This window comes from Loxodonta africana, chromosome 8 (assembly GCF_030014295.1).
Source record: "Loxodonta africana isolate mLoxAfr1 chromosome 8, mLoxAfr1.hap2, whole genome shotgun sequence".
In the NCBI taxonomy this organism is placed as follows: Eukaryota; Metazoa; Chordata; class Mammalia; order Proboscidea; family Elephantidae; genus Loxodonta; species Loxodonta africana.
Genome location: NC_087349.1, coordinates 492,456 through 513,859, shown reverse-complemented (window position 1 = coordinate 513,859; position 21,404 = coordinate 492,456). Strand labels below are relative to the sequence as shown.

The following is a 21,404-nucleotide window of genomic DNA, read 5'->3' as shown; positions in this document are numbered from 1 at the left end:
ATTGAGGAGTAAGCAAGGGAAGGGGACAGTGGAGGAGTCTAGTCATGCAGGCAGGTCTGAGGGGCAGGGGTAGCTGGGGCATGGAGGGCAGAGGAGGCAGGGGTGGGGTTGGGAAACAGGAGCATGGGTTCCCATGCTGCCTTTCCCCAGGTCTCCCTCCAACCCTCCAGCCACCGCTGGGGGTGTTCCGTGCGAAGGGGACAGCCAGGAACTGCAGGCCTGCCACACGGGGTGTGGGACAGGTATAGCTATGGCAGGGGCAGGGAAGAAGGCGGGGGTAGGGGGGAGTGGGGGACGTAAGTGGGGCCTCCACCCCTTCCCTTCCATTTTCTTTCAAACCAAACTCAGGAACCCGGGGGACTGGACCACGCTGATCGTCCCAGTCAGGAAGCGGGAGTCAGGGTGGCCTCCCCAGTCTGGAGATGCAGGCCTAGAGCTGGCCTCAGTAGAATGGGCTTTGACGTGGTGAAGGGGGAGGGCGGAGGCCTGGCGCAGGTGCGGGACTCCTCCCACCTAGAGAGGCGGGGCCGCAGCGTGGGGCAGTGGTGGAGAATCCTGGAGCTGGAGCAGGGGGCACGCATGGGCCCACGGGGTGTGTGTGCCGGGGAAGACTTGCAGATGAACTGAAGGCGTGCCCTTGGTGACTGAGGATAGTGTTTGGAAGCGTCTAGATATGAGGACAGACAGTGGGCATGTCGGATTGGACTAGCCAGCAAGGCCTGTGGACTGAAGTGTGGAGAGAGCGTGGGAACAGGCCCAGAGCTGGGGTGGGAATCTCAGTGAGTGGAGTGGGAGCAGAGACTGCTGTGAGCCTCCCCAGTACCATGCTTCGTCCTCATTAGCACTTCCCTGACCCCTGGCTTCCCAGATCTTATCCTGCGATCTCTGGTTCCCCAATACTCAGCCCAGCCAGGGCCCCGCTGCAATAGGCCTGTCCCTCCCACCACCCCCCTCCAGAGGTACTGGGCTGGACGTCCTGGACGCTGTGGTCGCCCTGCAATCGGAGCTGCCTTACCCCTGGGGGGGGCCCGGGGTGGCGACGTCGTTCCCGACTCTGCTCCAGTCCCGGGCACGCCTCCTGCACCGGAGAGGGCACTCAGGAGGAGCCCTGCAGCCCCCCTGTGTGTCCAGGTGTGCCTCTGTCGGTCCCGTGCAGCACTGGTGGGGAGAGAATGACCCCTGGGGCGGTTCTGTACACGTGGGGAGGGACTGGAGTGGGCCTGGCCTTTATGCTTAAGCTTCCCTCCCCCAGCCGTCCCCGGGACAGCCAGTCCAGGTTAAGGGGCAGCCTAAAGGAATGTTTAAGACCATTTTGGGGCTCTGAGAATCCAGGCAAGGCCCCAGCTCTCGGCCCGCCGGCCCCACGGCGCTTTCCCCTGCCCCCTCCCTGATAGTACCAAGCGCCTGGGGTCCGTGGGCTCCCTGGTCGGCTTGCTCAGTTCCCTGTGACGGAGGCATCCAGACACGTGGGCGCAGCTGTTCTGGCCCAGCCTCCGGGGACCCAGAGTGCCGGGGACCCCACAGCCAGACCCGGGACTGCAACACGCAGCCCTGCACAGGTATCGGCGCCTCCTGGCCCTCAGGCTGACTCCTCCATCCTTCCCACTGTGGTGTCAGCACCCTCACCCCACCCCGCCCCCCAAGCCTACCTTGCCTTCCTGCGTGCCCAGCCCCCTCCTCAATCCCCCCCGCTGCTGAGGCCCGCTCGGTGTGCCCCCCCAGCTCAGTGCCCGGAGCACATGGTGTTCCGCTCGGAGGAGCAGTGCTGCCAGGAGGGCGGGCCGTGCCCTCGGCTGTGCGTGGCGCAGAGCTCCGGGGTGGAGTGCACGGGCTCCTGCGTCCCCGGCTGCGCCTGCCCGCCTGGCCTCTTGCTGCACGCCGCGGGCTGCCTTCCCCGAGGCCAGTGTCCCTGCCAGTGGCATGGGCGGCTCTACCTGCCCGGAGCAGTGGCTCGACTGGACTCCTGCAACAACTGGTAGGACGGGGAGGGGTGAAGGCGAGGGAGAGGAGGGAGGGGGCGGGCACGGGGGAGGCGGGCGGGCATCGACCCCTTCCCCAGACCACGTGCGTGTACTCCGCCCTCCTCCAGCAGATGGGGAGGGGTGCCAGCCCCAGAATACTCGGGGAATGGGATCCCGTCTACCCCTTTGAGGAATCATCGTGCCCTCCACTTACGGAAACACTGTCTCAGATGGATGAGACCCTTTATGATGGGGCTTCTAGTCTGTCCTCCCGGTGCTCTCTTCCTTGTTCCTGAATGTCATTCCCCACCTGCTCGGAAACCTTGAAGCACCCTTCGCAGGAGCCCAGGAGCCGATACCCGGCGGGCCCAGCAGAGGGCGCCAGCCCTTCCCTGCTTTCCCCCTTCCTTCCGCCTTCTTGCCCTTTCCTCTTCTTTCTCTTCCTCCTTCCCCTTCTTTCCATCTTACTCCTCTTTCCTTCTTTTTCTCCTTCCCTTTTCTTTTCCCTCCCTTGATCCCTCCGCAACTCTTCTTCTTCTTCTTCTTTTTTTTTTTTATCTTCCTCCCTCTCTCTGCCCCTGGCCTTCTTTTTTAGATTCTTTTGCTGGGGACCCCATGTATTTGACAAATAGGCTTGAAAGCATTTATTGGGGAAACCTTGAAGTGAGGAAAGTACCCGTCCTCCTTCCTAGGGTCTACTCTTCCTCCACCACTCCTAGGAGTCCCTCTAGGACATTTCCAAACAGTGTCTGATAAGCACAAATGGGATAAAAACTGTGAAAGTGGTACCATGGGAAGCTGAGGACAGGTGGGGAGCTCCTTATGTGGCCACCGGGAGCTCAGCTTCTTGGAAACTTGGAGGGGTTTTCAGGTCCCCAGGAGTAGAGGTTGTTTGTGCCAGGCTGGGCCAGGGCTCATGGGTGCTCTCTCCACAGCACCTGTGTCTCTGGAGACATGGAGTGCACCTCCGAGCCCTGTCCAGGTAAGCCGCTTGGGCCAGGGAGTAGTGGTAGATCAGCAGAGACCATGGGACAAAGATTCCGTTGGAGACGAGATCCTGGGCTGTGTTGGTGGCCCACCGGGGTGCATCTCAGTGGGCCTTGAGCTAGTATCTGGGGGACCACCTGATGGTTGCACACATACACCCCTCCCCTCGGCAGTGGCCTGTGGCTGGAGTCCCTGGACCCTGTGGACTGTCTGCAGTCGAAGCTGCAACGTGGGCATTCGGCGGCGCTTCCGGGCAGGCACTGCCCCCCCAGCTGCCTTTGGGGGTGCTGAGTGCAAGGGCCCCAATATGGAGGCTGAGTTCTGCAGCCTGTGGCCCTGTCAGGGTGAGAGCAGACACCCAGGGCCTGAGACTGCCTTAAGGACCCTCCAAAGAGAAGCTAAGAATAGTCCAGCCCTCCACCCCAGGACCCCATGGGCTTCCCCGAGAGATGGCCCCAACAGAACCCTGAGTGTTCACCCCCCAGAGCCCCTCCCCAGAGTCCAGCCTAGGAGCCCAGGGAGCCCCTGAGTAGTGTGAGGTAACTGGGTTGGTATGGGATCTGAGGGGAGAAGGGAGGAGGGTCCTGGCCTGCAATGACCTGGGCCCTCCCCCAGGGCCAGGTGGGAAGTGGGGGCCCTGGTCTCCGTGCTCTGTGCCCTGCGGCGGTGGCTACAGGAATCGCACCCAGGGCAGTAGTCCCCACAGCCCTGTTGATTTCTCTACCTGTAGCCTGCAGCCCTGTGCAGGTGAGGTTGCCCTTGGGACCCACCTGCTCCCAGAACCCCTGCCCAGCCCAGGGCCCGAGGCACTGCCTACCTCTTCCTGCCCCTATCACCCCAGGGACTCCTCCCTCTCTCCAGGAGGGAGCCAATAGGGCTGGTAATTTCTGTATCCCCAGGGCCAGTGCTTGGCGTGTGTCCTGGGGACAAGCAGTGGCTGGATTGTGCCCTGGGCCCTGCCTCCTGCGCAGAACTCAGTGCCCCAGGAAGGGCTAATGGGACCTGCCGTCCTGGATGCTACTGCCTGCCTGGGACACTCCTGCTGGTGAGTGCCCTTCCCTGCCATCACAGCAGGCCTCCTTGTGACCTGGGCAGAGCAGGGCCAGGGGCCTGGGGTTCGGAACAGGGACCCTGAGAGCTGAGGAAGGCATGGACTTGGAGCAGCTTGTTCTGCAGGGAAGAGGTAGCCCTGGCCAGTTTCATGCCCCGGGCCCTGGGCTCTTGGTTGCAAGGTTGTGGTGCCTGCTCCACCTATCTGTGCTCTATGTGAGCACCTGTTGTATGCACCGTGTGGGGCGAGGCTGCACTGTGGGGGCACAGGCCACGTTGTCAGGAAGTCTGCAGGCCAGGCACCCCTGAGAAGAAGGCAGAACTATGGGGTGGATGAGAGGCATGTTCCCAGGATGGGTGAGGGCAGGTGAGTCATGGGGGCACCCAGAATAGGGGGCTCTGGCCTGGCCCACATAGAGTAAGGGGCCCAGGGAGATGCCTGGCCTGGGGGTATGGGAAGCAAAAGGCCGGGTGGAAACTGAGCTCTGTGTCCAAGCAGGGCGTTTCCACGCTCAGTCTAAATTTATAACTGTGGGTGTGGCCAGGGAGAGTTCTCAACGCTGCTATGGCTATCACTCTTCCTGTGCACGTGGCCTGTTTTTATTTTCTTGATGAAATGTGACTGTTTTTGCACCTTTGCAGCACAATTGCACATTTCACAATTTTCTTAGCTGATCTCAGCTCGCTCATCTGGGCTGCAGCCTGTTAGTACAAGGTGTGGGATGAGGGGTCAGGCCGCCTGGGCCCACCTAGGAGCCTGACGGCGACCGTGGGTCTGCCGTTGCAGAACAACGTGTGTGTGCCCACCCGCGACTGCCCCTGTGCCCACGAGGGGCGCCTGCATGCCCCCGGCAGCGCCGTGCTCAGCCGCTGCGAGAACTGGTGAGACACCCCAGCGGCCTTGGCCCCAGCCCCAGGCAAAGCCGGCCTGCCCCCTTCCCTCCCGGACCACCACCCTCGTCTTCCAGCTCCTGCGTGTCGGGTAGGATCACCGACTGCACGTCGCGGCCCTGCGCGGAAGGTGAGGAAAGGGACCCTCAACGCCTGCGGCCCCTCCCTCCTGCCTCCTTTCCTCCCCAGGGGCGGCAGCAGTGGGCTTGGCTGGGCGGGAGGGAGCCTAGCAGGGGGCAGGGCGGGCTGCGGAGGCTGTGTCCGTCGGTCCGTCACGCTCCGGTCTGTGCGCCCCGCAGCCCCGCCAGCTTGGTCGCCCTGGACCCCCTGGAGCGAATGCTCCGCCTCCTGCGGCCCCGCCCGGCGCCACCGGCACCGCTTCTGCCCCGGTGTCCGAGGCGCGGCGCTGTCCCCTGCGCTGAGCCCGCCAGGGCCTCCCTGCCCGGGCCCCGAGGCCGAGGAGGAGCCCTGCTTACTGTCAGCCTGCGACCGTGAGTGCCCGCCCCGCCTGCGGAGCCCGCGCTACCCGGCCCGGCCCCCGCCCTCCGGGCTGAGCCGACCCCGCCCTGCCTGGACTCCCCCCCCGCCCGCGGCTCAGCCCAGCCCCCACCGTTTCTCTGTGTCCCCCAGGAGCTGGGGGCTGGGGTCTGTGGGGCCCCTGGTCCCGCTGTAGCCGGAGCTGTGGCGGAGGCCTGCGGAGCCGGGCCCGCGTCTGCGACCGACCCCCGCCGCAGGGCCTGGGGGACTACTGCGAGGGGCCTGGGGCGCAGGCGGAAGTCTGCAGAGCCCTTCCGTGCCCAGGTACCTGCGCGAGTAGGAGAGGGAGAGGGCCAGGGCCTGGGAGAATGGAAGGGAGACACGCCCGCAGCCTGGCCTGTCCATTCCTAGTGACCAACTGCACAGCCATCCAAGGGGCCGAGTACAGCCCCTGTGGCCCCCCCGGCCCTCGCACCTGTGACGACCTGGCGGTGAGTCTCACCCTCCCCTCTACCTGGCCTCTGATCCTGGAGGGTCACTCTGCAGGGACTGCTGGGCCGTCTGTGCCTCATGGTCTCCTGCCTGGGGCTAGGGGTCCCGAATGCCTTCGGTTAGCCCACCATGCATCTGCTCCCTTTTCCAAAGAAGAGAGCACCTGTGTCCTAAGAGTCAGTGACAGCTGGAGTCGGCCTCACTGGGCAGCCATCATCTTCATTACATCGAATGTTTGCAAATTAAACATTTTATTACAAAATCAGCATAAACACAGGAAGGGGGGAAATGCTCTTAAACACCACGAGCATTTAGATACATGAAGTTTGACTCTTTGCAGTTATGCGTGCATGCGTGTGTGTGTGCATGTGTGTGCCTGCGTGCATGGGTGTCTGCAGGTGTGTGCCTGTGTGCACGGGTGTGTGCAGATGTGTGCCTGTGCGCATGGGTGTGTGTGCAGGTGTGTGCCTGTGTGCATGGGTGTCTGCAGGTGTGTGCCTGTGTGCACGGGTGTGTGCAGATGTGTGCCTGTGCGCATGGGTGTGTGTGCAGGTGTGTGCCTGTGTGCATGAGTGTGTGCTTGTATGTGTACATGTGTGGGTGTGTATACATGCATACATGCATGTGAATATCACTCAGACATTTACCTGGCACCTACTCCTACACCACGGATACAGTGGCAGCAATACTTGACTGGGTCCCTCCCCTGTAGAGTTACACAAATGGAAAACTCTTCAACATGGAGAGCATGATGGAGCTCTAACACCAGGAGGAGGGGGTGTCTAAGGGAAGCCCCGAGTGCTCTGGGCAATAGCGAGAGAGGATGGCAGGAGTGAACCTGGGCACACCTGGGGCTTGTGTGTCACAACCTGCCGCAGGCTCTTCCCAGAGCCCCTCTTCAAGCCTGCTGGCTCCAAACCCTGAAGGGAGGGTGCTTCGGTACCCACTGTGTGCACAGCTCTAGGAATTGTGGTTTACCTGGGGCACCTGTGGTCTTGAGTCATCCCCACCAGGGAGGCTCGAGGAGTGCCCAGTTTCACTGCCCCTCCCCGCGGACTTGGCACAAGGTCCCAAGGTCACAAGGTCCGTGCAGTGAGCCATCCCCTCCTGAGTTCAGGACACTTTTGAGGAATGTGCCCTACCCTCCTGCCCCTGGTGGCCCTGTGGCTCTGCTAACCTGGCCTGTGGCTTGTTTTCTGCTGACCAGAGCCCCTTCCTGTCCCCCAGCTCTGCATGTGGCACTGCCAACCAGGCTGTTACTGCCCCCCGGGCCAGGTACTGAGTGCAGATGGGGCCGCCTGTGTGCGGCCAGGCCACTGTGGTTGCCTGGACCTGCTGACTGGGGAGCGGTACCGCCCGGGCACTCAGCTGGCCCGGCCTGATAGCTGCAACCATTGGTGAGGCTGGTGTGAACATGGCCCTCACGTCACTGTGCCCCTGACCTCCTCCCGGTACCGGGCAGATGCAGGGCAAGCCTGTAACCTTCTCTGATGGAAGAACTGAGAGTGCCAGGGAACCTCAGGGCTGGGCTCTGTACAGGAGAGGGTGGGCAGGGCAGTGGGTGTGGTTTCTCCCCACCATCTGGACCACACGTTCGGCAGCATCCCAAAGTCCACACACTGGGGGTCTGCCAGTGAGCTAGACAGGGAGCAGACTCCAGAGATGAGGGAGGAGAAGGGAGCCCAGGAGGGGGGCACAAGAGATTAGGTGGAACTAATCTGCTTTCTCTTCCTTCCTGGGTCTGCACCCCTGGCCAGCACCTGCTTGGAGGGGAAACTGAACTGCACAGATCTTCCCTGCCCAGGTAGTGCCCAGCCTGCAGGGGTGAGGGGAGGAGCTGGAGGTGTGACCTGTGCCCTAGTGCCTGCCTGTCTCCCTCTGCAGTGCCTGGGGGCTGGTGCCCATGGTCAGAGTGGACGCCATGTTCACTGCCCTGCCGGGGCCAGAGGAGGGCCCGCTCCAGGGCCTGCGCCTGCCCCTCCCCTCAACATGGGGGGACTCCATGCCCAGGGGAGACAGGGGCCCAGCAACAGCTGGAGGCCTGCCCCAGCCCCGAACCATTCCCAGGTGTGATGTTGCCCCAGGCCCCAAATGCCTGCTCTGACCCCTGCTTCCTGTACCTCCCGGCCTGCCTGAGGAAGACAATTCCTCTTCCTGACCCAGAGGATGGAGCCTGGAGCCTGTGGGGGAAGTGGTCCCCCTGTGACACTTGCCTGGGGCAGTTCTACCGGAGCCGGATGTGCATCAGATTCCCCAGTCCAGAGGGAAGCAGGCCCTGCCCCGGGGCCCACAGGCAGAGCCGTGCCTGCGAGGACAATAGCTCACAGTGCACAGGTAGGCGCTCTGGGCAGGATCTGGGGGCTGTTCCCTGGGTTTGCCCTTGCTCAGCCTTTGGCAGAGTGGCTTGTTGGGACCGGCTATCACTAGTGCTAGGGGTCAGCACCTGTCTCTGCTTCCCTCCTGCTTCAGACTGCAGGGGTGGCCAGGGCCTGGTCCCCTGTGGGCTGCCCTGTCCCCGGTCTTGCCAGGACCTATCCCCAGGGAGCGAGTGCCAGCCAGGCTCCACTGGCTGCTGGCCCAGCTGTGGGTGCCCCCCAGGCCAGCTAGTCCAGGATGGGCTCTGTGTGCCCCCTGCCCTCTGCCGCTGCCAGTACCAGCCTGGAGCCATGGGTCAGTATCCTCCTGCTTTGCCCAGCACTCCACCCTGACTCTCTGCTCTTCTACCTGGGAGCCCAGAGGTGGCTTGGGAACTGCAGGGAGGGTGGTCCTCCAGGCCAAGTGGCCCCTGTGTCCCATGGACTGGCCCAGGGTGGAGGGGGCTATAGAGAGAAGGGCAGGAGGGGGGAGGCTGGGTTCTCTGGTGTCCCCACCCCCACCTGCCCCTCAGGTATTCCTGAGAACCAGAGCCAGTCAGCAGGGCCTGGGCTCAGCTCCTGGGAGAGTCTGGAGCCTGGAGAGGTGGTGACCGGGCCATGCGATATCTGGTGAGCCCAGGAGCAGGAGGGGTGGCCAGGGGCTAAGGCGGAATGCTCTCCTGAACTCCGCCCTTGTCCCTAGCACCTGTGTGGCTGGCATTCTGCAGTGCCAGGAGGTGCCCAGCTGCTCCGGCCCTGGGGCATGGGAGGCATGGGGCCCCTGGGAGGACTGCAGTGCATCATGCGGCGGAGGGGAGCAGCTGCGAGTCCGGCGCTGCGCCTGCCCTCCCTGCCCGGGGCCTGCCCGCCAGAGCCGCACTTGTCATAGCCAGGTGTGCAAAGGTGAGCATCCGCCCAGGCAGATGGGGGCCCTGGGAGGATGACGTCAGCCTTGTGTGGGGGGTGGCCTTGTCCTGGGGGCTGAGCCCTGGGCGGGTGGTGTCGGCATGACTGAGGGGGGTTGGCGGGTGGGCATGGTATTGGGCACTGAAGTGATGACGTTGTCTTCAGAGGCTGGGTGTTCAGCTGGGCGTCTGTACCGGGAGTGCAGGACCAGCGAGGCCTGCCCCTTCTCCTGTGCCCATGTCACACAGCAGATGGGCTGCTACTCCGAAGGTTGTGAGGAGGGGTGTCACTGCCCCCTGGGCACCTTCCAGCACCGCTTGGCATGTGTACAGGTCAGCCCACCCCCCACACCAGGCCTTCCCTTCCCAACCCCTAAAGGCTGTGGTCTGCACTCCAAGGCGAGTCACCCCTCAGCTCTGCAGCCAGGCTGTCCCTAGACACCCACCCCTCACTCAGAGCACCCAGCACGGAGGCCTGTGGATGCAGCCTTCTCAGATACCCTGGGTCTCGGGGAAGAGGCTACCTGCCCTCATGGATGCTGCCTGTCTCCTGCCAGGCCCCAAAGCCCCCTCTGTGTCCTTTGTCTTGTGCTCTCAGGTCTTGACTGCAGAGCTGTGGGTCTTCACTACCCCCCTTCCCATCCATGACCTTGGGGAAGCTTCCCCACACCTTTGCCCCTCCTAGCCCCAGGCCCCTCATTCTCTCGGCTATGGGATTCTCATGGCAGGTGCGATTCCTGGTCCCATTCTAAAGCGGCTTCCACTCATGTGGCTACCCCCGCCCCTGGCCAGAGGTGCAGATGTCATGGCCAGAGCGAACCTGAGTGGCCATCTGGTCCAGCCTCCTTGTCCTAGAGCCAATGCTGTGTCCCAGAGAGGGGAGGAGGTACCAGAGAGTGAGAAGCTCAGCCGGGAGCAAACTGGGGCACCAACTCCTGGGGGAGCTCTTTCCCCTTCTCATTCTTAGGGGGTGCTCTTCCTCCCCCCCCTCCCCCCCCCCCCCGCCACTAGGAGGGTGCTCTCCTCTCTTCCCAACTCTTAGGGAGTGCTCTCCCCCTTCCTGGCATTAGGGGGCACTCTCTCCCCTCCCCATTTCTAGGTGGAGCTCTCCCCATTCCCGACACTGGGGGGCGGGGTGCTTTCTCCATTTCCTGGCTTCTGGGGGGCTCTCTCCCCCTTTCCAGGAGGCCTGGCGATGCGGTGGTTAAGTGCTCCGCTGTTAACCGAAAGGTTGGTGGTTTGAACCCACCAGCACGAGAAAAATGTGGTAGTCTGCTTCCGTAAAAGATTTCAGGCTTGGAAACCCTATGGGCAGTTCTACCCTGTCCTATAGGGTCTCTATGAGTCGGATTGACACAACAGCAACGGGTTTGCTTTGGTTTTGTCCTCTTTCCACACCCTTAGGGGGCGCTCTCTCCCCTTCCCAACACCTAAGAAACTCCACCTTCTGAAACCAGGGCGCGCTCGCTCTTTTCTCCATCTCTAGGGGTCGTTCTCCCCTCCCACACCTCGCCAGGTTCCCGTTCCTGTAGGGTCCCTGGGACTCCCGTCCTAGTGAGGGCTGTGTGCAGGAGAACTGGCCGCCGACGGAGCCAAACCCACAGGATACAAACCTCTGTGTCCACGCCCAGAGTTTGGACTGTCAGGGAGAGTCCCTGAGATGCGCTCCTGGGTCCTCACAGTTCCTGCCCCGCCCATCCCCAGCCTGCTTAGAGTTGGGCATGAACACGGGTTGAGGGCCTGCCTGGGCTGACAGCACCTTTCCCCCTTCCCCCCAGGAGTGCCCCTGCGTGCTGACCGCACTGCTGCTGCAGGAACTGCGGGCCCTCAGCCTGGACCCTGGGACTTGGCCACCCATTTTGGGAGAGGGGGGTCGACCTTTGGGGCCTGGAGATGAGCTGGGCTCGGGGCAGACCCTTCACGCGGGTTGCAGCAACTGGTGAGGGGACACCGGGGCTAGGCTGGGAAGGGTGAGCGGGGCGGGGAGGGGGGGACACCTGCTTGGTTTCCCTGCCCCTGACCACTCGCCGCCTCCCCAGCTCCTGTGCACACGGGAAGCTGTCCTGTTCCCTGGAGGACTGCGCCGCGGCCGGCGGCTTCGGCCCCTGGAGCGCGTGGGGCCGGTGCTCGCGCTCCTGCGGCGGCCTGGGGACCCGCAGCCGCAGCCGCCAGTGTATGCGCCTTGCGCCCTTCGGTGGTGGCCAGGCCTGCCTGGGGCCGCGCCAGGACCTCGAGCCCTGCCCCAGCCCGGACTGCCCCGGTGAGGGGCGCGGGGGAGGGGCGGAGGGAGGAGACCCTGCTGATCTCTGGCGGCTGAGCCCGCCTGGGGAGGCCTCGCTCTGTGCTCGCAGTCTCTGATTTCTCAGTCGCTGCCCCAGCCCTGTCTTCCGCTCACCCGCTAGCTCCGAGCTCTTCCCTGAGGGCACGCATGCGTATGTGTGGGTCCAGCTCTGGGGAGTCCTGCAGGGGAAACACAACCGTGCCCTGGGTGACCAGGGAGGAGGGAATTCCCCTAGCAGGCAGCTCTGAGAGGCTGTGAGGAGGAGGCTGCACCCGAAGATCCAGGAGAGAGGGAGGAGCTCTGACAAGCCCTGGAGGGGAGAGAAGGCTTGGCTGCTGCAGGACCAAGGGACAAAGGGGATGGTCAGGAAGTACTGCGCGGTGTTGACTCGCGGAGGCTTGGGAACGTTTCTGAGCAGGGTTTTCCCTCGGCACAGGGGCTGAAGAGTCCACAGTGGAGCCAGTGACAGGTCTCCCAGGTAGCGCCGGACTCCGAGGTCCTGGGACCCTGCCAGCCTCTTCCACCCTGGCCCTGGACTCCCTGAGCGCCCTGCCCCCCGCATTGCATCCTCCCCCTGGCGCTGCTTCTGGGGCGGTGGGAGCCTGGGGCTGACTCATCAGGAGGGACCCCACCCCCGCAGGCGCCTGGGGCCCGTGGTCCCCGTGGTCCCCCTGCTCCCGCACCTGTACGGACCCAGCCTGCCCTGCGTGGCGCCATCGCACCTGTCTCTGCTTGGCCAACTGCACCAGCGCGGACTCCACCCAGGAGCGGCCGTGCAACCTGCCCTCCTGCACAGGTGCGCCCCAGCGTGATCTCTGACCCAACGACTGACCCCTAATGTGCACACTGATTTCCAATCCGTCCGTCTGACCACACATCAGTAGCTGGCTCCAGACCCTCGGTCCTCTGCCCATCCCAACCATAAGCGGCATGTGTTGAACACGCTCCCATGAGATCCCGCCCTGTGATTCTGGGATTTCTGACCCCATAAAAAAAGGGAAAACAGGTCCAGCAGCCAAAGCCACACACCCCGCCCCGTATCAGACCCCGACTGGACCCGGAGGAGGGGGCTGCACCCGACAGGGACGGGTGAGGAGAGGCTGCTGCAGCTCCGCCTCCTTCGTAGAGCTGCCCCTGTGCCGCGGCCCCGGCTGCGCCGCCTGGAACTGCTCCTGGACGGCCTGGGCTCCCTGGGAGCCGTGCTCTCGTAGCTGCGGGGCGGGTCAGCAGCGCCGCCTGCGGGCGTACCGGCCCCCGGGGCCCGGCGGGCATTGGTGCCCCGACATCCTCTCAGCCTACGAGGAGCGCCGTTTCTGTAACTTGCGAGCTTGCCCAGGTGAGCCCGGTGGCCCTCCCCAGCCGCTCACCTGTGTGGATAGAGCAGCCACGCCCCCCAGCTCCCGAGCCACGCCCCTTAGGTGCAGTCTCCTTCTCCCGCAGTGTCGGGGGGCTGGTCCCGCTGGAGCCCCTGGTCCTGGTGTGACCGGAGCTGCGGTGGGGGCCGATCCCTGAGAAGCCGCAGCTGCTCTAGTCCCCCGCCCAAGAACAGGGGTGCTCCCTGTGTCGGGGAGCGGTACCACACTCGGCCCTGCAACCCCATGCCCTGCGGTACGTAGCGACAACCCGTGCCTCTACCGGCAGGGCTCTCCGCCCTCATCCAGCCTCCCGGCGCCATAGACCTGGGTGGGGACGGGCTGCTGACTCCCTGGCCAGTCAAGAAGGCAGAGGCGCCTGGGTTGAACAGCTGGGGCTGCTGTGGGCCCAGAGGTTCACTGCCCCTTCTACCCTGCTGTTCCCTGCCGCCCCCTCCCGACTCCCTCCTCCCCGACCTGAGTCTCCCCCAAAGCCCGGAATGGACCCGATTCCGTTTCTTCCCACCCGCGTTCCTGAGGCAGCAGTCTGGGTCTCAGAGGGAAGTGTGCCTGTTACCACCACGGATACCACGAGCTCTGCTGAGCCCCCTCCTGCCAGCTCCTCCCCTCACTGTCCTTCCTTCCTTTTGGGGCCCCAACACCTCCATGAGGAAATCTCCTTTGAGGTGCACGCGCCCCATCTCAGGCCTCCTCAGTCCCTCCTGGTGCCAACACTGGGAAACACAGGCCTCAGCTCCCTGGAGGGAGGGTGGGACACAGGCAGGGGGCTTTGGGCCCTGGCTAACCCCACTGACCTGTCCTCACCGGCTCAGAAGGGGACTGCCCAGCTGGTATGGAGATGGTCAGCTGTGCCAGCCGCTGCCCTCGCACATGCTCAGACCTGCAGGAAGGGGCCGTGTGCCAGGACGATGAGAGCTGCCAGGGCGGCTGCCGCTGCCCGGAGGGTAGGCGTGACATGTGGGGGTGCTGGGAAGGCGGGCCCGGGGTCAGCACCAGCTCCCTACCCACCCCGACCCCTTCCCAAGCAGGATCCCTGGAGCAGGGTGGTGGCTGTGTGCCCATCCGCCACTGCGAGTGCACAGATGCCCAGGGGCACATTTGGGCCCCAGGCAGCCGGCGCCAGGAGGCCTGTAGCAACTGCACGTGCCAGGGAGGCCGGCTCTCCTGCACAGCCCGGTCCTGCCCACCACCCACCCACTGTGCCTGGAGCCAGTGGTCAGCCTGGAGTCCCTGCAGCCGCTCTTGTGGGCCTGGAGGGCAGCAGAGTCGCTTCCGGTGCAGGGCTGGGCAGGCTGGGGCCCCCTCCCCACCATCTCCTTCCCTTGTTAGAGCCCCTCCCTGTTCTGCTTCCCTGGGTGACAGCATCCACCCTGTGCCCAGTCCAGCCTTTCTTCCCCGAACCCCCTCCCCACCTGTGCTGGGCTTCCTGCTGGGGTGGGTGGGGGTCCTGGCCTTTCACCTCCCTACCTGGCTGTCAGGTCCTCCACATCGGGCTCCTGGGCCCCCAAGTGCTGGGAAGAGCAGTCACAGAGCCAGACCTGCCTGCAGCCTCCCTGCCCACCCCTGTGTATGCAGGGCACCCACATCCGCACCCTGGGGGACAGCTGGCTGCAGGGGGAGTGTGAGCTCTGGTGAGTGAGGGGTGAGGCACTGGGAGGGTGAAGCCACCCCCACAACTCTGAACCTGGGCCTTCTCCCTCAGCTCCTGCACCCCAGAGGGCATGATGTGTGAGGATGCCAGGTGTGCAGGTCAGAGATGTCAACCCCTTCCAACCCAAGCAGACCCAGGGCCCTGGGCCTTTGCTCCCTTGCACTCTCTGATGGAAGCCCTGTCCTCCCACAGTGCCCAAGGCCTGGATGCCATGGTCCTCGTGGTCCAGCTGCCCAGTTTCCTGTGGAGGTGGAAGCCAAGTCTGAACCCGGGTCTGCAAGACCCTGGCCTCTCTCCCCAGCGGAGTGCCATGCTTAGGCTCAGACTCCCAGACTCAGCCCTGTGGGCAGCAGCCCTGCCCAGGGCTGCCTGAGGCCTGCTCCTGGGGGCCATGGGGGCTCTGCTCCCGAAGCTGTGGCCTTGGACTGGCCTTCCGATCTGGGTCCTGCCCCTGCCCAATGTCTGAGCCAGACCCTACCTGCAATGTCACCTTCCTGCACCTGGACACCCGAGCCTGCTACCCCGGGCCCTGTCCAGGTGAGTGTGCCCAGGAGCGGAGCCCCAGTTCCCCATCCTGGGAGTATTCAGGAAGAAATGTGGACCTTCCCAGCCCCAGACCATACCCCTCCCCCATAGTATGGGTTGCCCCTTTCCTCTTCTCCCCGCCCCTCCCCTTTGAGACCCTACTGGAAGAGTGAGGGTGGGAGGGGGCCCAGCTGGGGTTCTTCTGATTTCCTGGTCCCTCTTGCCCTTTTCCTGTGTGAGGTCTTGGCTAGGGCTGGGGCCAAGGCCCAGAGATTGGATAGGAAGCGGAGGAGAAAAGGAAGGGGAAGACTGGAGAGGCCAGAAGGGGCGTTAGATGGTCTCTGGCTGACCCCTGTCCTCCGACTCTAGAGGCATGCGTTTGGAGCAGCTGGAGCAGCTGGACGAGGTGCTCCTGCCAAGTCCGGGTGCAGCAGCGTTACAGACACCAGGGGCCGGTGCCCGGGGGCGGGGAGGGCACACTCTGCACGCGCCTCGACGGCCACTTCCGGCCCTGCCCCGCCAGCAACTGCTCTGGTGAGGTCCCACAACAAGAGGCTAGGAGGTGCTCTAAGGCAGACCTCCAGGCCCACCGAGACCCCCAAGGTGGCTGCCACTGCCACCCTGACCTCTGCCCCCTGCAGCCTTGACCTCTGCTCTCTGCACTCCTGACCTCTGCCCTCACCTCCCTGGGCTACTCCCCTCTTCCCACCTGTCTCAGTTTCTCCCGCAGGGCAGTGGGTGCTGCCTGCCTCTTGTTTGGGTGCCCTCTCATCTCAGCTCCCATTACCCTGCCATGCTCTGCCCTCTGGCCCCCCAGGTCCCTCCTCCCTATGCTTCCTGGCTCTCTGTTGGACACTCCCAGATGAGCTCAGCAGGGGCTGGGTGGGCACTATGTGGGGGTCTCTGGCTGCCCCACCTCTTATCTTCCCACCCACCCTCAGAGAACAGCTGCTCACCTCCCTTTAAGTTCCGAGTCTGTGGCTCCCCCTGTGCTGGGCTCTGTGCCACCCATCTGCAGGGGCAGCTCTGCCAGGACCTGCCTCCCTGCCAGCCCGGCTGCTACTGCCCTGAGGTGAGGGGGTTGGGGCGCCTCACCCTGCTCAGCAGCATGAGACGCCACTTGGAGAAGGGGGGACACAGCCCTTTCACCCTCCTTCCACAGGGGCTGCTGGAGCAGGCAGGGGCCTGCGTCCCCCCAGAGCGGTGCCACTGCCTGCATATCCCCGGAGGGGCTGCTGGGCTGGCCCTGGCCCCTGGGGGCCGCCTGTGGCTAGGCTGTAAGGAGTGGTGAGTGAAGGGGAATGAGAGGGCTGGGAGGACAGGGGCCAGGGGCAGCTGTGGGCAATTGCCATGAGCCTGCAGCTGTCTCAGCTGCTTGGAGGCCCACACTCCGAGCCTCTCCATTTCCACCATTGCTGGCCCACTGCCTTGCCTCTCACCCACAGCGAGTGCCAGCACGGGGAGCTGCGGTGCACTGGCGAGGGTTGCCAAGGTAACAGGGGCCTGGGGACACCCAGGGATGGTGCTGAGATACTCGGCCACAAAGGCGAGGCACCCTGTCCCGCCCACCCACCTGCTGGAGCCACCTGTGCTGGGGAAAGACTCTGCACATCCCCCACATGTGGCCCTTCCTAGGTCTTCTGCCTCTGAGCAGCTGGTCTGAGTGGACGCCCTGTGGGCCCTGCCTGCCCCCCAGTGCCCTGGCCCCGGCCTCTAGGATCGCCCTCCAGGGGCACTGGCTCCAGGACCTAGCCCGCCTCCCCCCCACCTTGGCCTCCCTGCTGGCTTCGGAGCAGCACCGGTACCGCCTCTGTTTGGACCCTGAGACGGGGCACCCCTGGGCTGGGGACCCTCAACTCTGCACTGCACCCCTCAGCCAGCAGCGTCTCTGTCCTGATCCTCAGGCCTGCCAGGGTAATGCGCTGGGGGATGGAGAAGGGGACTAGGGTTGATTTTAGTGATCTGGAGGTTATCTGCCTTGCTACCCTGTCTGCTCTAGGGCTCTGGGGCTCACTGGACTGGATCCAGCAGCAGTGAGAAATCAGAAGAGGGGGCCCAGGGCTGCAGCAGGGAAGGTAGGAACAGTGGTCCCTGGGGACTGATCTCCATTTTGTCTCCCTCAGACCTGTGCCAGTGGGGTCCTTGGGGCCCCTGGAGCCCCTGCCAGCTGCCCTGCAGTGGGGGATTCCGGCTGCGCTGGAGAGAGGCAGGGGGCACCCCTAAAGGAGGCTGCCGGGGGCCCTGGGCTCAGACCGAGGGATGCAACCGGGCCCCCTGCCCAGGTACTGCATCCATCCTGAGGAGGAGATGGCCTGTGCACTGCCCTGCCTGCTGCAGAGGGGAGGGTGCTATCCCTGGGCTGAGAACCCCCACAGACCATGCCTACCTCCCCAGGGGCAAGCTGTGCAGCCCGGGGTGCTGAATTCAGCCCAGGCTGTGCCAACCAGTGCCCAAGAAGCTGTGCTGACCTCTGGGACCAAGTGGAGTGCCTGCAAGGGCCCTGCCACCCAGGTAAGCCCCACCCCAGCTCTGGGTAGGGAGCATGGGGCTCCTGGGCAGGTCCCAGGGCACTGAGATTGAGGGGAGCTAATACCTCTGGGCTGAGGGTTGTTGAGGGAGAGTGGGTCCCCACGTCACTTTCCAGCATGGCCCAACCCTGTGTGCACTTGGTTAGCTGTGTTCATTGAAACACCCCAGACAGGGAGACAGGGCCAGGCCCTTTGTGGTGCAAGGAGCCCAATCACAGGGCTACGGTTTTCCTACGGTAGATGGTGGGGAAACCCATGGCAGGAGCCAACCCAAGTCCAGGGTCTTCTTTGCCTCCACCCCCAGGCTGCTGCTGCCCCCCCAGCCAGCTGGTTCAAGATGGGCACTGTGTGCCCATCTCTTCCTGCCAATGTGGCCTCCCTGGCCACAATGCCTCTTGGGAGCTGTCCCCAGCCAAGGTCCTGCAGCTGGGCTGCCAAAACTGGTACTGCAGTCACTGGTGCTGGGCTGGGGGCCAGGGCCAGGGGGCTGGAGGAAGGGGCATGAGGCTGGGGCAAGGGGAAGGGTGCAGGAGCCACTTGTGGGTGTGGCACTTTGGATGGGAGGCTGGGTCCATTCGTGGGCAGGGGGCAGGGGCAGGGCCAGGGTTCGTAGACATGGCAGGCAGAGTTGCGGGTACTGACTGAGCTCGAGCTTATCTCCACCCCACCCCATGCAGCACCTGTGTCAATGGGTCCCTGGCATGCCTACCCCGTGAGTGCCCCGTCCTTGGCCCTTGGTCAACCTGGAGCGACTGCTCCTCGCCCTGTGGTGGGGGCACCATGGAGCGGCACCGGAGTTGCAAGGGGGAACCCTGGGGGCCACTGTGCCTGGCCCAGGACACGGAGCAGCGGCGAGAATGTAACCTTTGGCCCTGCCCTGGTAAGTGTCTGCCTTCCTCTGCTCAGCTGGCCTTCCCCAAGCCCCGCACTAGGGCACTGTGCACCCTGCTGGGTCCTTCAGAGGCAGAGAAGGCATAGCCAGCTCTCTTAGCACTCACCGGAGAACAGTTAGAGACGAAAGCTGGTGTCTGGATCACACATGGGATGTGCAACAGGTGGACAGAATTGGTCAGGGGAGACCTGGATGGGCCCTGGTAGTATTTGGGTGGAGCTGAGGGCGATGCTTAAGATGGTGGGGACCAAGGAGGCATCGTAGAGGGAGAATGGTGGGTGGCACGGTGAAAGCTAAAGCCAGGACAGACCTGATGGTGGGGTCTTCTCTGGCAGAGTGCCCCCCAGGGGAGGTGTGGCAGGCAGTGGCCCCCAGGGAGCTCAGGCCCTGTGAGCCAACGTGCCAGGAGGTGGATGCCACAGAAGCTTCATGGAGCAACTGCAGCAAGGGGCAGGTGGGCTGTGTGTGCCAGCATGGGCGCTTTCGCAGTCAGGCAGGCCTCTGCGTCCCAGCAGACAGCTGCGAGTGCTGGCACCGTGGACGTCCCCACCCGGTGAGATGCCTCCCTCCCCTGAGTTTGTGTTCTACTCCTGGGGATCCTCCCACAACTTCCTGAGCCTGTAGCAGCCTGGGCCCAGCCATCAACCTGGACAGCTTCCCTGGTCCTGGCTTGGACATGCTGGCTCTGGCATCAAGGGCCCATCCCCCCGAAGCTCTTGTGAGCCCACTGTGGCCCTGGCCATGGGCCTGGTGGGGCCCCCAGGTTGGGTCTGGGGATAGGGGACTGTTACAGAAAAGTGCTGGTGGGAGCAGTCAAGAGGAGTGTCCCCACTCTCTCCAGCCTGGATCTGAGTGGCAGGAGGCCTGTGAGAGCTGCCGCTGCGTTGCTGGGAGAAGCATCTGTACCCAGCACTGCCCCCTGCTCACCTGTGCCCAGGTACCACCTGCATCCATGCTGCCCTCCCCACATGGCTTCAGGCTCCTTCCTGGCCTGGACATGGTGCCCTCCTGAGTGGGTTCCTCCTGAGTGGGTTGGGCCTACTCCCACAGGGCGAGGTGAAGGCCCAGGAGACAGGGAGCTGCTGCCCCGCCTGCCGACAGCCAACACTGGGTATGGGGAGCCTGGGACACCTCCTGCTTGCCCCTCCTTGGTCTGGGCCCTTCTCCCAACCTGTGCCCACGCCCATCCAGGGGGTCTTTCAGCCACGCTCACATGGGATCAGGAGCATGGAGACTCCCCCGCCCCATGCTCCCTGTACCACACCTGCCCTCCCCAATCTCCTGCCTCACTTACCTGCACCCTGCCTCCTCCACAGAGGGGCGGACAGTCTCCTGCCAGCGCCTCACAGAGCTGCGCAACCTCACCAAGGGTGCCTGCCACCTGGACCAGGTGGAAGTGAGCTATTGCAGCGGGTACTGCCCATCCAGCACCAATGTCATCCTTGAGGTGAGCCAGACTGCACTGCGGCGGGAACACCACTCCCGCCTGGCCCCTGCGCAGGCTGCCCCCAAACAACCAGGTCGCCTGCAGAGCTAAGCTTAGACCCTGAGACTAGACCCCTGGCACAGTGAGTGCAGGCTCCAAAGGGCAGAAACTTACAAATAGGACTGCCTAGACACGTGCATGAACGTGTCCCTGGGGCCACCAGTCCTGAGTCGGTTCTCTCCCATGTGATCTTAGGGCCGGTTATCTGCAGGTAGGTCTGGTCCTTCCGACCTGACCTTGGGGTGGAGGGTGTGTCCACCCCTGTTGCTCATGTGGGTGGGGGCTACAGGAGGCGGTGGGCATCTTGGAGGGTGGGGTGGGGGATCCCCCTTTCCACCAGGCGGCCCCGCTCTCGCCCAGGAGCCCTACCTGCAAAGCCAGTGTGAATGCTGTAGCTACCGCCTGGACCCGGACAGCCCGGTGCGTGTCCTGAGGCTGCACTGTCCGGGTGGCCGAGCCAAGCCCGCGGTGCTGCCGGCTATCCTCAGCTGCCACTGTAGTGCCTGCCCGGGTAAGGGGGCAGGTGGCGGGGTGGGGCCTGGGGGACTGGGCGGGGTGGTGGGCGTGGGGGTGGGGGGTGGGGCTGTCCTGGTGCCTCCTGGCAGCTCAGCAGGTACTTTCCTCCTGCCTTTGCCTCCTGGGGTCACGCAGCCTCTGCCGCTAGCCCTTCTCCCTTCATTTGCCCCCCCCCCCCGCAGGAGGTGATTTCTCAAAACGCTGAAAGCACCCTGTGGGCGCATACATACCAGTGGTAGGCTCTGAGCGCCCCCATACCTACCTACAGGGACCCGTGTCCTGGCACTAACATACCCAAATAAAGTACACTGGTAGCAAGTCCTCATGGTGTCTCCTTCCTGGGGCCCATAGGGAAGGGGTGAGGGTGGATCTGAGCCTGGCCTGGACCTGCACTGGCCACCTGGACAAGTCACTTCCCATCTCTGACGAGTTCCATTGTGTTCCACATCCCCACTTACTTCAGTCTCCAGGAGGCCAAGCCTTCCACCATCCTCACCAACATAGTCACTCCCATCCTGCTTGTGAAACCCTGAGTCTTTCCCAGGTTCTCTAGGCCCTCCCACTGGGCTGATGAACCTACTGATTTGCTATCAGTAAACCTTGCTTTATTGCCAACATCTCCACAAGCTTCTTCCACCACCAGGTTGTAACTGAAACTTGGTTATTCTGTCCCCCAAAGTCTTTCCTTCACCCGGAAATGGATATTTCCCCACATCCCACCTCAGGACCAGGAAGGGGAAACTTGTCTCTATGATGCTGATGCTGACCGTTTCTGCTGGGCCAGTTCCCACTCCTCCTCCTGTGTGCTCCTGCCATCCAGCACAGGGTGTACCACCCTCTCCCACTCCCAATGGCCACCTGGCCACTCTCCATCCTCCAAAGAAGGTTCAGCTCAGGGCTAACTGTCTAATTACACCACCACACACAGAAGAAAATCATAGTCTGTATTTGCTTCTGTACAGTACCACCGCATTCTGCACATAAATATACCCACTAATCATAGAAAGTTACGGATAACATTATGAAGAATAGGAA

General features: G+C 63.6%; 1 protein-coding gene across 1 annotated transcript in view; it reads left to right on the top strand.

The window, feature by feature from the left end:
• LOC135232281 (SCO-spondin-like) overlaps nt 1-21,049 on the top strand; it is a 44,321-nt gene extending 23,272 nt beyond the window's left edge. Inside the window, 47 exon segments of the mRNA XM_064290349.1 lie at nt 151-242; nt 958-1,131; nt 1,395-1,559; nt 1,723-1,975; nt 2,897-2,943; nt 3,122-3,292; nt 3,564-3,695; nt 3,848-3,993; nt 4,786-4,880; nt 4,967-5,019; nt 5,189-5,380; nt 5,520-5,690; nt 5,778-5,857; nt 7,086-7,255; nt 7,616-7,662; nt 7,743-7,925; nt 8,022-8,192; nt 8,328-8,528; nt 8,746-8,842; nt 8,916-9,115; nt 9,284-9,450; nt 10,896-11,056; nt 11,157-11,377; nt 11,835-11,876; nt 12,039-12,194; nt 12,525-12,734; nt 12,839-13,006; nt 13,584-13,715; nt 13,800-14,046; nt 14,250-14,402; nt 14,474-14,520; nt 14,615-14,959; nt 15,317-15,481; nt 15,889-16,019; nt 16,110-16,234; nt 16,393-16,439; nt 16,583-16,861; nt 17,071-17,229; nt 17,342-17,458; nt 17,780-17,918; nt 18,153-18,355; nt 18,592-18,920; nt 19,209-19,304; nt 19,418-19,478; nt 19,684-19,814; nt 20,214-20,364; nt 20,552-21,049. Coding sequence (XP_064146419.1) covers nt 151-242; nt 958-1,131; nt 1,395-1,559; nt 1,723-1,975; nt 2,897-2,943; nt 3,122-3,292; nt 3,564-3,695; nt 3,848-3,993; nt 4,786-4,880; nt 4,967-5,019; nt 5,189-5,380; nt 5,520-5,690; nt 5,778-5,857; nt 7,086-7,255; nt 7,616-7,662; nt 7,743-7,925; nt 8,022-8,192; nt 8,328-8,528; nt 8,746-8,842; nt 8,916-9,115; nt 9,284-9,450; nt 10,896-11,056; nt 11,157-11,377; nt 11,835-11,876; nt 12,039-12,194; nt 12,525-12,734; nt 12,839-13,006; nt 13,584-13,715; nt 13,800-14,046; nt 14,250-14,402; nt 14,474-14,520; nt 14,615-14,959; nt 15,317-15,481; nt 15,889-16,019; nt 16,110-16,234; nt 16,393-16,439; nt 16,583-16,861; nt 17,071-17,229; nt 17,342-17,458; nt 17,780-17,918; nt 18,153-18,355; nt 18,592-18,920; nt 19,209-19,304; nt 19,418-19,478; nt 19,684-19,814; nt 20,214-20,364; nt 20,552-20,574 — 7,045 coding nt within the window. The 3' untranslated portion in view covers nt 20,575-21,049.
• Nucleotides 21,050-21,404: the final 355 nt, after the last annotated feature.